General features: G+C 40.0%; 3 protein-coding genes across 5 annotated transcripts in view; 2 read left to right on the plus strand and 1 right to left on the minus strand.

Annotated features, from left to right (window-relative positions):
* Positions 1–3,136, minus strand: part of LOC126367056 (uncharacterized) — a 65,430-nt gene extending 62,294 nt beyond the window's left edge. Inside the window, exon 1 of the mRNA XM_050010448.1 lies at positions 2,183–3,136. Coding sequence (XP_049866405.1) covers positions 2,183–2,993 — 811 coding nt within the window. The 5' untranslated portion in view covers positions 2,994–3,136. The remainder of the gene's footprint in view (positions 1–2,182) is intronic.
* Positions 1–13,933, plus strand: part of LOC126367129 (probable H/ACA ribonucleoprotein complex subunit 4) — a 65,770-nt gene that overhangs the window by 23,489 nt on the left and 28,348 nt on the right. The window contains exon 1 of one of the 3 annotated variants that reach the window (XM_050010541.1): positions 9,364–9,374. The exons of the other annotated variants lie outside the window; for them this stretch is intronic. The gene's annotated coding sequence lies outside the window, so the exon portion shown is untranslated. Of the gene's footprint in view, positions 1–9,363; positions 9,375–13,933 lie in introns of those variants that run through there. 3 annotated transcript variants of the gene reach the window in all.
* On the plus strand, positions 4,018–11,652 carry LOC126367041 (guanine nucleotide-binding protein-like 3 homolog). The gene is made up of 9 exons (XM_050010420.1): positions 4,018–4,157; positions 4,462–4,751; positions 5,083–5,272; positions 6,494–6,718; positions 7,254–7,437; positions 7,960–8,188; positions 9,669–9,776; positions 10,308–10,475; positions 11,015–11,652. Exons 1-9 carry the CDS (start codon positions 4,139–4,141, stop codon positions 11,345–11,347), a joined length of 1,746 nt encoding a protein of 581 aa, XP_049866377.1. The 5' UTR covers positions 4,018–4,138; the 3' UTR covers positions 11,348–11,652.

The following is a 13,933-nucleotide window of genomic DNA, read 5'->3' on the forward strand; positions in this document are numbered from 1 at the left end:
AGACAATCGAGGTTTCTAGAAAGCAAGAGTACAAAGGCGTTAGAAACATTGGTCAAGTCATCGAACGATTACCCGGCTTCCTTAGCACCGTTAAAAGGATTGTGTCTTGTAGGTTTCACGGTGTTTAGCCCGCAATCATTGCTTTATTTTGCTGAAGACTGTTTTCTAAAATGGCAGTTCAGTAGATAGGCTACCCAATAATACTTACTTACTTCTTTAGACTTACATGTAAGTATCAGTAAGTGTCCTACGTTAACTCACGCCTCTTTCCCGTCGGGGTAAACTATGGAATTCGATTTGAGAGAGACGATCCTGACACACTTCTCTTGCTTCCTCCACAGTCGAAACATATCATCGATCGTTTGTATAAACGATTATACGCACGCCGGTTTATAGTAGATCGTACTAAAAATACATCTAAGGACACACTTTAAACACGACTAGATGATAAATTTCAGTTTCTCATAAACAAAAACTTCAGTCCAAGTCAGACAGATACATAATATGATTAAAGAAATAACTTTTAAAAATATTTTGTTGTTTTTTTATCATCGTACATTCTTACTCCTGATTAATGAAGGTCCGTACAGAATTGGAGTTGTTTGTATTCACATTCTAAGCCTGTACCATTAATTGTAGTCAAGGATAGAGGTCCCATATTAAATAGGTGCTTTGACCTCTACGCGGAGGTATGCTGAGAAGACTCCGTATTAAGTTTTTGGATAGTTAATATTCTATCTCAAGCATATTCCGTTCACGCGTGACGGGTATCATAATTGGAAGGAAATGCTTGATTAACAGCATTGTCTGCTGCGAGATGTCAATTTATAGGTTGGTAAACTAGACGAAATACGTACTTACTTGAAGTTAGAGTAATGAAATTCAGTGTCGTATGGAAAATTTAATAAGACCTGAAAAATTTAATACAGTATTTACCTGAGTGTATCATGTTATGATAACGATATCAAAGATATCTAGATTGTGACTCGACTTGGCGCGTTACTATCTAGTTCCTCATGACGAACTCAAGTACTAGAATAGTTATGGAGTGGTTCATACGGGTAAGTTATTGGAAATAAAGATAGAATACAAGGTAAAGATATGGCAGGTACTTGCAACAGCAGTACATAGGCACACACCTTCCATAACAGGAAACTATCCTAAAATATTTCGCAAGAAACGTTTACTTTCTTATCTACTACTCCTGTTCCTTTGTTACAAAAATGGAATCCCGAAATGAATGTTTTTTCTTTAAATTCCTACTCGATGATGACTATAGGTAGGTGGTAGGTAGGTATATTTCCGTACATCCAGTACGGAATTTAATAACAGCTTGATTGAACCATTATTACCTATGTATTTTATCAGACATAGTTAGGTAGGCAGATGTTACGTAGAACGAAGTCGGTTTCTAATATTTTTATTGTGAAATGTTAGGTAGGTAGCATCAAAACTTAGTACATATTGATAATGCCCATGTCAAATAGATAAACATTTTTCAGCGAACAGTAATTAACTTGTCTAGCATTATAATTACCTACAACGATTAAACTTTTCAACAAAGTTACATAAAGCTAAATTCTCCATGGTTAGGTATGAAGTGAAATGAGAAAGCGTAACAAGAATCTCAAGAACGAGAGCTGAAGTTATTGTTGAATGTTTTAAAACAAGTTTCTTTGTTGATAAGGCCAGAAAAATGTCGCGGACGTGTCGTTGACACGCTTGTAAAAAGTTGACGTGATTAAAGGACATTTCTCTGCAATAAAGTTGCGATTGGCATTTAATGTGCACTTTATGATGCAGCAGTTATGATTAGGTAGGTATGTAGACGGATGTTACGCGGAACAAAGTCGGTTTCTAATACTTTTATTCTGTAATGTCTGGATTTTCGTTTTATTTTAAATCTATTGTTTATCACCCCTGGCGCCGCGTCAGGTAATTGGAAGATACATTTTGTGCAACCCAACAATTTTATCGTTCACCAAACGATCATTTCGTGGAGTAATCACGCTAATTATCTCGCCAAATCAGGGTCGTTTGCGATAACTCCGTGTTAATCGCGTACGTCTTGCTTTGTGTCTTCGTGAGTTCGTCTTCCTATTATGAGTTAACTATATTTAAAGCAATTTTTTCTCGTTCTTTTGTCTTGACAAGTTAACTTAAACGTTTATAAGAGACTTACCGTTAAATGTGTCGTATGCCGTGGGTTGATACTCTTCCCGGAATGTGTCCTGCGCATACGCAGCTATGAGAGAACTCTTTCCCACTGCCCCATCCCCCACCAACACACACTTTATCTTCTCTTTCTTCCCACCTTTCACCTTCCTCTTGTCTTTAATCTGAAACATTCGATTCAAAGTCCTCCGGACTTTCTTGTCTCGGGTCGTCCACTCGTTCACTTTATCACAGCAGTTGGTGTCCTCGGACACATCGTCTCGCATCGCGTTCGCATTGCGGCTCTCGTCTGCCACCTCTGAATAGTCGTAGTCGTCATCATCCCTGCGCGGCAGGGGGAACTGACTAGGGCTGTGTACCCCAAACACGAAGGGCCCGTCTCGCTCGGGGAAACGGTTAGAAAACCCGTTTGCCGGCGTCGGCGGGGGCTTCGCATACTGCAATACAGGCGCACGGTACTGGCTTGACAGGTACTCAGCTGACGCGTGAGGGTCGAACCTGAACACCAACTCCGCCTCTCTTCTGTCGAAGTTGAGGTCTGGTGTCGTCACTTTATCTTGAAAGTAGCCAATTTTCTCTCGGGCTCGTGCCTCCTGCAAGCGTCGTTCGATGTCGACATTCGAGGGTTTCCAGTAGTCTGGTCGGTAGCAGTCTGGAGGTAAGTTCCTAGGCGCGGGCAGCGGCCGGTGCGGGCCCGTATCGCGGGGTGGAGCGCGCGGCGGCACCACTACAGGCTTCTGAGGTTCAGCGAGCAGCGGCCGCCGCGCCGACAGGTTCGCGTTCCTGTTGAACATGATCCCTTCCAAGCTAGGAGACATTTGCACTGTCACGAGACTATACTCAGGAGAGTTTTATTGATAAGTGCGTACGCGCACATAACTCGTTACTTAGGTCGACCGCGTGAAAGTGTCGTGTGATCGTTGTTTCGCAGCGCGAGCGCGACGTGCCTTCACTGCGGGTAGCGGAACGCGACTGCGGGACGGTCCGCGGCTGCGGCTGGCGGCGCCCCCCCGCCGGAGAAATGACCTGTTGCTTTACCTGTTCAGGTACAAACGACCGTTTCGCGACCGCAGCTGCTGGCACAAAGCGCGTCATGTGGCGGCAGCCCTCTGCAAGGAGACCCATTCACCGAAACATACGATGAATGAACCGCGACGTGCTTTGTTTACCTATTAACGATGACCATAAGTAAAGCTATTGTAGTTCGATTTGGCAATCTATAAAATCTTTGTTTGGCCGACTACAACAATCCAACCATACCTACATTGAATTAAGCTATTATACATAAATTAATTATAATTATCTACCAAACTACAAGCATGTCACTACTTTACGAACTTCAACAGAAACTACAGAAAGATGACTAAAATTAAGTTTCTCTTAAGTATTTAAAATAACCGCCAAATGTTATGTTGTCAGAGTCAGTACCAATCACCCAAAAAAAGTGTAAAAGTATTGTTAGTAAATCGGATACACAACCGTACGATATGATACAAACTAGAAATTTTGAAACGAAGAAGACGTGTATCCAACTCACACGGCAATGCATAAAATATTTTATAACGTGAGTTTATAACAGAAGATGGGTGATAATGATTTTATTTCAATGATAATAATTAATACGGTTCATAAATAATTATAAAATCAAAAACAAGGCTGTCGTAATATTAATAATATTAATTCCTTTGCGTATTGTCTTTGAAAAGTTTATAACTGACAGTTCATTGCTGCTTGCGCTCTTTTGACATGCAAAGGAAATGTACTGAAGACTAGGCAGCATGGTCTTATGATCTTAGCCTGACCCACAAATGGGCAAAAGAAAAAAAAAAAAAAAAAGCTCTTTTGACATCTGTCACGAAAATGTGGCGAAGTGTTATTCTAAAAAATATTTATTATTGACGATAACATTTAATATTAAGCTGTTATTTGCTGTAATAATTAGTTACTTTGCCACTCTGTGAAAATGGCCAAGTTTAAATTGAGTAAGTAATTACATTGTTTCTATTTACCATTGTGTCATTTAATCTTTTTGTATTTTTCATGTTTCTGTTACGTATTTACTGCAAAATTTATTTACAATACTCAATTTTATAGTAACTGCATTTAAGCTTATACTTAGCAAAACATACCAAGACAATAACAACAAATAAAACATGAGATACAAATATTTTAGGTTAGGTTATGTACAATGTGGTTTATTTCTCTTTTGTAATCCAACGAATAACAGAATAAATTTAGAAGTAGTTTTGTAAACATTCGCGTAACTTTTTTTCAAAACTTTTTCAGAGAAACCTTCCAAAAGGCAGCCAGCACGGCTCAGGTACAAAATACAGAAGAAAGTCAGTGAGCACAATCGCAAACAGAAGAAGGAGGCCAAAAAGAACCCTAAGTCCAAGAAAACCAAGCCTATTCAGATCCCCAATGTGTGTCCGTTTAAAGAAGAAATTCTTAAAGAAGTAGAGGCAGTAAAGAAACACAAAGAAGAAGAAAGACAGAAGAGGAAGGAGCTGGCCAAGTTGGAGAAACAGAAGAAAATGGAAGAGAAGAAGAACAGTAATGTTAACATGAACTCATTGGTTAGTATTGCACAATGTTTTTAAAAGATAAAGGTACCTCTCTTTATTTTATTTAGTGCACTCCCAGTATACAATACAAATATAATTTATTACAAGAGAACATGGAGACAGTTACAATAAAACTTATCTATAGGTGGCAATTGGTGGCCAACCAATCTCATTCAGTAAATAACAACTAAAATATTATTTTTTACTTTAGAAAGGAAATGCATGATTGTAATATATTTGAATACTTATTTTTTTAAACATAATTAATAATAATAATTATTTATTATTATAAAGAAATAAAATAAAAACAAACAAATAATTTAAATTAAATACTCTATTTCAGGTAGCAAATGCAGAAGCGAGGGGCAAAGTGCACACTGCGTTCAAAGGTGCAGAGGGAGAGACTGATGAGGTGCAGTTTGGCAAGGACAGAACACAAGAGAACTCCCTCAAGACTTACTACAGGGAGTTTAAGAAGGTCATCTCCGAAGCTGAGGTCATTCTGGAGGTTGTTGATGCTAGGGATCCTTTAGGTAAGTTCAGTGTCATGTTTTTTTTTCTACTTTTTTATGCAAATAAACCAAATCCGTTGTCTTAAAAGACGGCCTATCATAGAAACGGAAATGGATTAAAGTTTTTGAATAACCTCATTATTGAAGCAGGTCCCCTGTAAATTGCTGAGGATATGTCAGTGGATATATCTCTCATAAAGTCAAGTTCCCCTTCATCTCATCTGCTCATAGTAACACAAATGGATGTTTACTGATTGCAGATATAACTCAAAGAAAAAAAAAATTATGAGGCTTTGAACACCCTGAGCAGTCATGCCAGCAGGTGATTTCGCAGTTTCATTTTATAATCAAGTTATTTGTGTCAGACTTAAGGTTGAGACTAGTTTGTTGTTGTTCAGTTTGATATTTTTAATTTAATTAAAGACTTCATAAAAAAGGTGTTTTTAAAGCTATTTTCTTCAGCTTGTAATACTGTGTGTTTTTAGTGGTTAACCTAAACAAGGCTTGATAATGATAAACTTGTTGTTTTGAACAAAACAATATATATTTTTTTAATTTACATTCAAATTACGACAACAACAACGACGACGACGTGGACAACTTTGAAGCACTATACTTGCTCAATCATAACACCAATCTAAGAGGTCATGCGCTCAAACTCTGTAAAAGAATTTCAAACAACAACCCCCATAAGCATTTCCTGACTAACAGAGTAGTAACAGCGTGGAACGGGCTGCCGCTGGACGTGGTCTCCACTTCTAGCATCAACACCTTCAAAAACAAATTGGGCAATTACCATAAAACAGAGAAAGGAAAACACAACTGAATAGTTGAATACAGGCACTTATCAGTGAAAACTGCCTGCCTGAGTTAATAATAATAATTATTATTATTTATTTATATTTAAAAAAATATTTTCCTCTGACTTATATCTGCAATCAGTAAAGGTCCATTTGTGTTATTAAGAACAGATGAGCTGAAAGGGAACTTGACTTATTAAAAAGTGTCATTCCAAGGCACATTCCAACAATGTTTAATATGGTAAAGGTCATCGGTGTTCTGACAGACATTGCACAGAGGTGAAGGTTTAATACCCATCATTTGATAAAACTTATTTGTTGGGATGTACCTGGAACACAGCTGAGATTAATAGAGAATGGCAGACTCAAACCAAGGAGTCCATAACGGAAAATTAACTGTAAAAATTAAAAAAAAAATTACAACAATTGTCTACTGTTTCAGGTACGCGTTGCACACAAGTAGAGGAAGCAGTGCGCGAGGCAGGCAAACGGCTCGTCCTCGTGGTCAACAAGGCGGACCTGGTCCCTCGCCAGAACCTGACCACCTGGCTCAAGTACCTCCGGAGACATGCCCCAGCGGTGCCCTTCAAAGCCTCTACTCAGGACCAACAACACAACCTCGGACGGAAGAAGATGAAGCACATTGTTAAAGAGAAGGAGATGAAAGGTAACCACTGTAATAGCATCAGAGATACAAAATAAATAAATAGACATTAATGACCTTGGAGGAGCTCGGTGGCGCAGCGGTAAACGCGCTCGGTCTGCGATTGTTGAAGTTAAGCAACTTTGACCACAAAAAAAAGTTTTCGCCTCGAGCTCCTCCGTGCTTCGGAAGGCACGTTAAGCCTTTGGTCCCGGTTGCATTAGCAGTCGTTAATAACCATCAATCCGTTCTGGGCCCGCGTGATGGTTTAAGGCCCGATCTCCCTATCCATCCATAGGGAAGGCCCGTGCCCCAGCAGTGGGGACGTTAATGGGCTGATGATAATGAATGGCCTTGATTCCTGCAAACACACCCTAATTTTATTTTAAGTTATACCCGCCATTTTCTTATCCGCCGAAAAGGAAAGGGACAAATGATTGACAACTGTTAATTTCAAAATGAATGACTAACCCGGGCGAATAAAATAGGCACCTCGCTCATATGTCATTTGTTTCAGGTCATGTTCAGTTATGCTAACAGTACTATTTTTCTACCCCAGGGTCAGCGTGTGTGGGCGCAGAGCTTCTGATGAGCCTACTGGGCAACTACTGCCGCAATAAAGGCATGAAGACATCCATCACAGTGGGCGTGGTCGGCCTGCCCAACGTTGGGAAGAGCTCCGTGATCAACAGTCTCAACCGCTCCAAGGCTTGCAATGTTGGCAGCACTCCTGGGGTTACTAAGTAAGTGTCTATTGGGGCTGATTCCTGTACACACCATTTAATTTAATTTTAAGTTATACCTGTCATTTTCTTATTCACTGAAAAAGAAAGGGACGGGAAATCGACAGGCATAAAATTTATAGAATACACGTCAATTTTAGGCAGAAATTTAAAATACCCTTTCTTATCTTGACCAACAACCCAACAGAATTATGTTGACAGCACACGTCAAATGGGTTGCATATGAGCGAGAGTTATTCATTTATTTTAAATTCAACAGTTGTGAATCATCCATCCCTTTCCTTTTCAGAGGATAAGTAAATGACAGGTATAACAAAATAGGAAGTGTCTGCAGGAATCTAGGCCATTATTATTTTATTTGACATAAGCAGATACTACTGTATGTCTTAAGTATGTAAGCTGAGACTATGGAATTCCATTTGCTTCGATCCTGACACACTTTTAATTGTGTTTGGATTTTAAAAGGACATTCGGTCTTTAGATAAAATTATCTAATGTTCTTAACATTATTCTCCTCCGCAGACAAATGCAAACGATCCAACTGGACTCGAAGATCAAGATCCTGGACAGCCCGGGCATCGTGTTCCACTCGGGCTCCGCGGGCGACAGCGACAGCGTGGTGGCGCTGAAGAACGCGGCGCGCGTGGCCGCGCTGCGGGACCCCGCCACGCCCGCCGCCGCCATCCTGCAGCGGGCGCGGACGGACACGCTGGCTGACCTCTACGCCATACCGCACTTCACCACCCCACAGGTTATATACAGGGTGTTAGTGACATCGTAACGAATACTGAGGGTGATGATTGAGACCATGATTCTGAGTTGATATCAAGTGGAATTTTCCGTCGCAAAATTCATGGGTTTTTTTAGTTTTTTTTAATTATTTTCAATTCTATACTTTTGCAATGAAAAATTCCACTTGATATTAACTCAGAATAATCACCTGAATCATCCCTCTCAGTATTCGTTACGATGTCACTTACACCCCGCACAAGTACATACAAGTAGGTATGGGTGTTAGTGACATCGTAACGAAAACTGAGGTGGATGATTGAGACCATGATTCTGAGTGGATATGAAGTGGAAAATTCTGTCGGAAAATTCATGAATTTTTTTTAATTATTTTTGTTCCATGCTTTTGCGACGGAAAATTCCATTTGATATCATCTCAAAATCATGTCTCAATCATCCCTCAAAGTTTTCGTTACGACGTCACTAACACCCTGTATTATTCTTCTCTTTCTTCAGGTGAATTGTCAACCTCATCGACCCTGGTGTCAAGGTTATATTATTATCATGGTATAAGAATACCAGGTACGCTCAATCCTATGACAAGCCGCCATTGCTAGCTCTTTAAGTGTTGCCATTAAATCGGTATCTCCAACATTCCAAGGATGTTAAGTAAATTACTGACTAATGTTTTTAATTACTATTACTTGTCACATATATAAAAATCATTTAAACTATGTGAATCTTTTACTAAAAGTTCAAAATTTCCTTGAAAAGTAAATTAAAAACATTGGTCGTGGGTAATTTATTTTTTACGAAATGGCAACACAGGATGAGATGACGTCAGTTGGGGTAACCCTGAAATGTTAGCTGTCACTTTTGAGCATACCAGGGGCATGTTTAATAAAACTTACAATTGTAAATTACAACGACAATTTGATGTTCATTGCGTAGCTAATATGAAACTGCAAAATATTCGTGATCACACACTCCGCAATGTAAATCAAATTGTCATTGTAATTTACAATTGTAAGTTTTATTAAACAGGCCCCTGGTTTTCTTATACCATGATTATTATTACATGAAACAGAAAGGGCTCAAGCTGATGCAGCCTGAATGACCAATGCGACTTTGAGAGATCTATTGTGACCAAAAGACCTCTAGACCTTGGGTGTTAAAAAGGCCACATCGAAGAAATTCATCTAATAAAACAATATTGGTATTTGACATTCGCATTTTTTTTTGACTTGAATTATTGTAGATTTGCCGCAGATGGCATTAACTACTTGGCCGGAAACATTCGCATTGCGTACTTACCTTTATATGCGCAAATGTCAAATTGCAATATTGCTTTTTTAGATGAATTACTTCTTCTATCGTGTGGGTTGTGAGGTGGAGTACCAACCTCATCTAGCCTGGTGTCAGGGTTACTATTGACGCGCCAAAGGCCCCTGACATGGCTCATAACAGAGCACGTAGTTATAAAGAAAACACATTTGTTTCAGGAGTTCTTCGCACACCTAGCGTCTCGCATGGGCCGGTTCAAGAAGGGCGGTATACCGGACCAGGAGGCGGCGGCCAGGATATTGCTCAATGACTGGAACACTGGCAAGGTATATAATATACAGGGTGTTAGTCACGCCATAACGAATACTGAGGGGGATGACTCGGCTCATGATTCTGAATTTAACATCATCATCTCCCTAGCATTATCCTGTTTTTCACAGAGTCCGTTTACCTAACCTGAAGATTTGACAGACTAGGCAGTCGACCTTTCAACCCGCGAAAGGAAAACCAATCCAATATAGGTTAGGTCACATATCTCCGAAAATGCATTTCTCCTCACGATGTTTTCCTACACCAGTGAGCACGTGATAATCATTTATGATCCAAACATGAATTCGAAAACAAATTCGACAATCATTGGTTTTGGGCTGTGCTGGATTCGAACCTGCAACCTCAAAGTGAGAGGCAAGCGTTCTACCAACTGGGCTACCACGGCTGAATTATTTTTATTCTGGATTACTATCAACTGGAATGTTTCATATAAAAAAGATCTCCCTCAGCATGATGCTGTGGTGGCGCCGGTCTTGTAGGAGTTCTTCAGTGAGGTACGAACTATTTCTGAATCCATCTTCTTCCAGATCCGTTACTTCACGGAGCCGCCAGAGACGCCGGAGTCGGAGGTCCACGTGGAGGCGAAGATCGTGAGCGGCGCGGCGCGCGAGTTCGACATCAACAACTTCGAGGCCATGGAGACAGAGGCCTTCAACCAGCTCGACCAGCACAGCAGCGCCGTCGAGGGGATTAAGGTAAACACACACAGATTGCGAATTGGACTTCTAAAGAGTAGCACCTATTGAGAATTGGGAAGTTTCCAGCTAGTCAAATCAGATACTTTTTTCTAAACGTCAAAACACGAAATAACTATAGAAATTGTATGAAAAAGCAACCTGTGACGTCATAGAAAAACATGACAAAATGTCGGAGCTCCATCTACATTATTTTTAACAACGTAGCCCTCATTGGATGATTGGACATTTTGCTAATTGGAAAGGTAAATGGCAATAGGTTCGCCCCCTTTCACATGGGACTTAAACATAACTGGCGAGGTGTGTATATACTAAACACCTTTGCCTATCCCTTCCAGGAAACAGGCGTAACACTATGTTGTTATGTTTATAAGAATAAAATAAAAAAATGTACTGTACTCATAGATAGATAAATAATTTATTTGGTCTAAAATACATACCACATACAAAATGTTTATTCATGTGTTATATCTGATTATTAAAATTAAATTCTGTGCAATAAAGTGTATTTAATTTGATTTGAATGTTTCTGTCAACAGATAACCAGCACAGGTCCAGTGAAAGCAGCATTAGAAGATGAAATGCAAGTGGACGAGGACGAGTCACCTTTACTCCCTAAAACCCTCAACATTCGTTCTAAACTGGGCAAAGGCGGGAAAACTAAGGAACGCACCAAACAAGACCCAGAGATGCTTCTAGAAGGAAACACTAAGCAGAATAAATTAAGGAAAATGCAGTTTAAAAAAGATAAAAAGAAACAGGCTAAAAATGAAAAGCAATCGGTCGAGTTAGCTGGCGTACTAGAAAATGTTACTCTAACGACGTATAAGAAAAAAGATGATTACGATTTCAAAGAAGATTTATCGTTGTAGTTTTTGTACGTAGGTAGCCATATTTTTGTTGTCAGTTTGTCTAAGTGTTAGCAAAGGAACTGAGAAAATCGAACTTGTCTATTGTGTGGTTTTGTTAACAAAAATGACATTCGAGTGTGATTTTCACTTTAAGGCGACGATATGCAAACAAACAAGACAGTAAATACTAAATTGCTTAGGCTATTTTAACAACTATTGGGTCTACATAAGCCTATGTAGTCAGAATTACGCCTTATTTACCTGAATTTCCATTATATCCGCGTAATTATGTATCGAAGTTGTAAAATAAAGAAAATTGAACTGAATGTGTCGTTTCATTTTGAACTGTGGACGCCCTTTGTTTCAGTTTTGGTTATAAATAACATTTGGCACGGTTCATTTATCTTCAGTACTAAAAAAAATGTCAGTACGAATAGTAGGTACCTACTTAGTACACAATATACCCTACCTATCTGTATTTTTTAAATGAACATAGGCAAGCATATGACCATTATCTCACCTGAAGGACGAAGACGGGACATACCTAGAAAATGCCTATTCACTTATTGGGGGGGGGGGGGGTGTGTCATGACAACCCCCTCCCCTCTCACTTGGTAACCTCCCAAACATAAAAGCTGGATTCGCTTCTGTATTCATTCATCCTTTGAAGATGTCCAGATTGTATAAATACATTAGGGTCGTTCTTCTTTTTTATCGACAATAAAAAGACATTTTCTCGATTTATCGGATTTAACATCTTTAAAATTATAACGGCAATAATTATTTTAAAACATCATATAAATATGTGTCTGTAGAGGACTATTTAGTGGTTCTCTTTATCTTGGTAACATACTTTTCTTTGCAGGCGTATTCCAAAAAATATTGTGACAGAGTGGCCCTTTTCATCGGAGACAGCATTTCAATTTACCACTCTGTTACAGAATTTTGTGAAAAACGATCAAGCTACGTTCACTATGTGAGATATGGTTTGATCCGGGTGACCACATTCACAGTATGGTGACTCCTTGACGAGTGAACGAGTGCCCTCTGCACCGGTTCCCAGGTGGTATAGCCGAGCTGCATTGTGTGACGGATGCAGCAGAGACTTGGTTAAGGGAGCTTAAGCTGGATATTTGATCCAAGCAGGATATTTGTCTGCCATACGCAATAATAATAAGCTACGTTAATAACTAATTGAGGAACCGATTAGTATTTTGCTTGTATTTTGAGTATAATAAGATAACTATATTTTTGGACAATCAAAACATGAAATAAAATTCTAAAACATAACTTATCAGAAGCAGAACGAAGGACAGATCATTGTCGATAAAAAAGAAGAACGACCCATTAATAAATTTATCAGGAAACAAATTCGCGGGCAGAGAATCCTTTAACCGTTCGCATAAGAAATGAGGAAGCGAAACCCTTCGTACGAGTTGGTGGGATACAGACACCTGTCTGCAAAGAGTACCTAATACTACGTCCATAACCTGTCTGGTAGGTTTTACAAAAACTCCCGTTTTATGAAATAAGTAGGTAACTGTCTACTAACTTTCTTTCGCGACTGATCCAGGCAGGTGGACCTTCGAACCTATTACCTCGTTCCTAAGTAGGTACGGGAAAAGTTTATAGGTGGGTAACAGCGGTATGATATCGATCGACATTAACACTTTAGCTGCTAGACCCATGTGACATATGAACATTTGGAACTTGAGGCGCAATACGCACACGCGTAGCTATCGCGAAAGCTGTACCAAGGAATGAGGAGCTCGGTGGCGCAGCAGTAAACGCGCTCGGTCTGCGATTGTTGAAGTTAAGCAACTTTCGAAAAGGCCGGTCATAGGATGGGTGACCACAAAAAAAAGTTTTCATCTCGAGCTACTCCGTGCTTCGGAAGGCACGTTAAGCCGTTGGTCCCGGCTGCATTAGTAGTCGTTAATAACCACCAATCCGCACTGGGCCCGCGTGGTGGTTTAAGGCCCGATCTCCCTATCCATCCATAGGGAAGGCCCGTGCCCCAGCAGTGGCGACGTTAATGGGCTGGTGGTGTTACCAACGAATGTGCTACCAACACGCCCACTGAGTCTTGCTGCCCACACGAATGTGCGCACCGGTAACGCGTAGTTCGTTCATACAAAGTATCAACGGACCGGCCGACGCGCCACGCCGATCCTAACATTCTCGATACAATAGGTACCGCGCGGCCGTCTCGCTTACGGGGTGTTCACACTGCACTTACCTTTATTTTTTTTATTTATTATATTTTTTGACGTGACTTATTGTAGATTTGAAAGAAAGAAAGAAACATTTATTACTTCCGGACACCACAGACAGACAGGTACATTACATTCAACACAGGACAGAAACCACACGGAAATCAATAAGTACACAGAAAAAAAAATCCAAAACAAAAAGAGAAACAAACCAAAATCATAAAAACAACAATATTAAGATTTGCCGCAGATGGCATTAACTACTTGGCCGGACAAATGGGGAGCGCTGAAGGCTCTCACCCGGTACAAAGACAACAGGCCTCGGCTCAGGGCGTCGTCTGAGAGGAAAAATATTTGAAAGAATTAATCGACCCTAGTGGGTCGATAGCGATAA

This window comes from Pectinophora gossypiella, chromosome 5, assembly GCF_024362695.1.
Source record: "Pectinophora gossypiella chromosome 5, ilPecGoss1.1, whole genome shotgun sequence".
Lineage (NCBI taxonomy): Eukaryota > Metazoa > Arthropoda > Insecta > Lepidoptera > Gelechiidae > Pectinophora > Pectinophora gossypiella.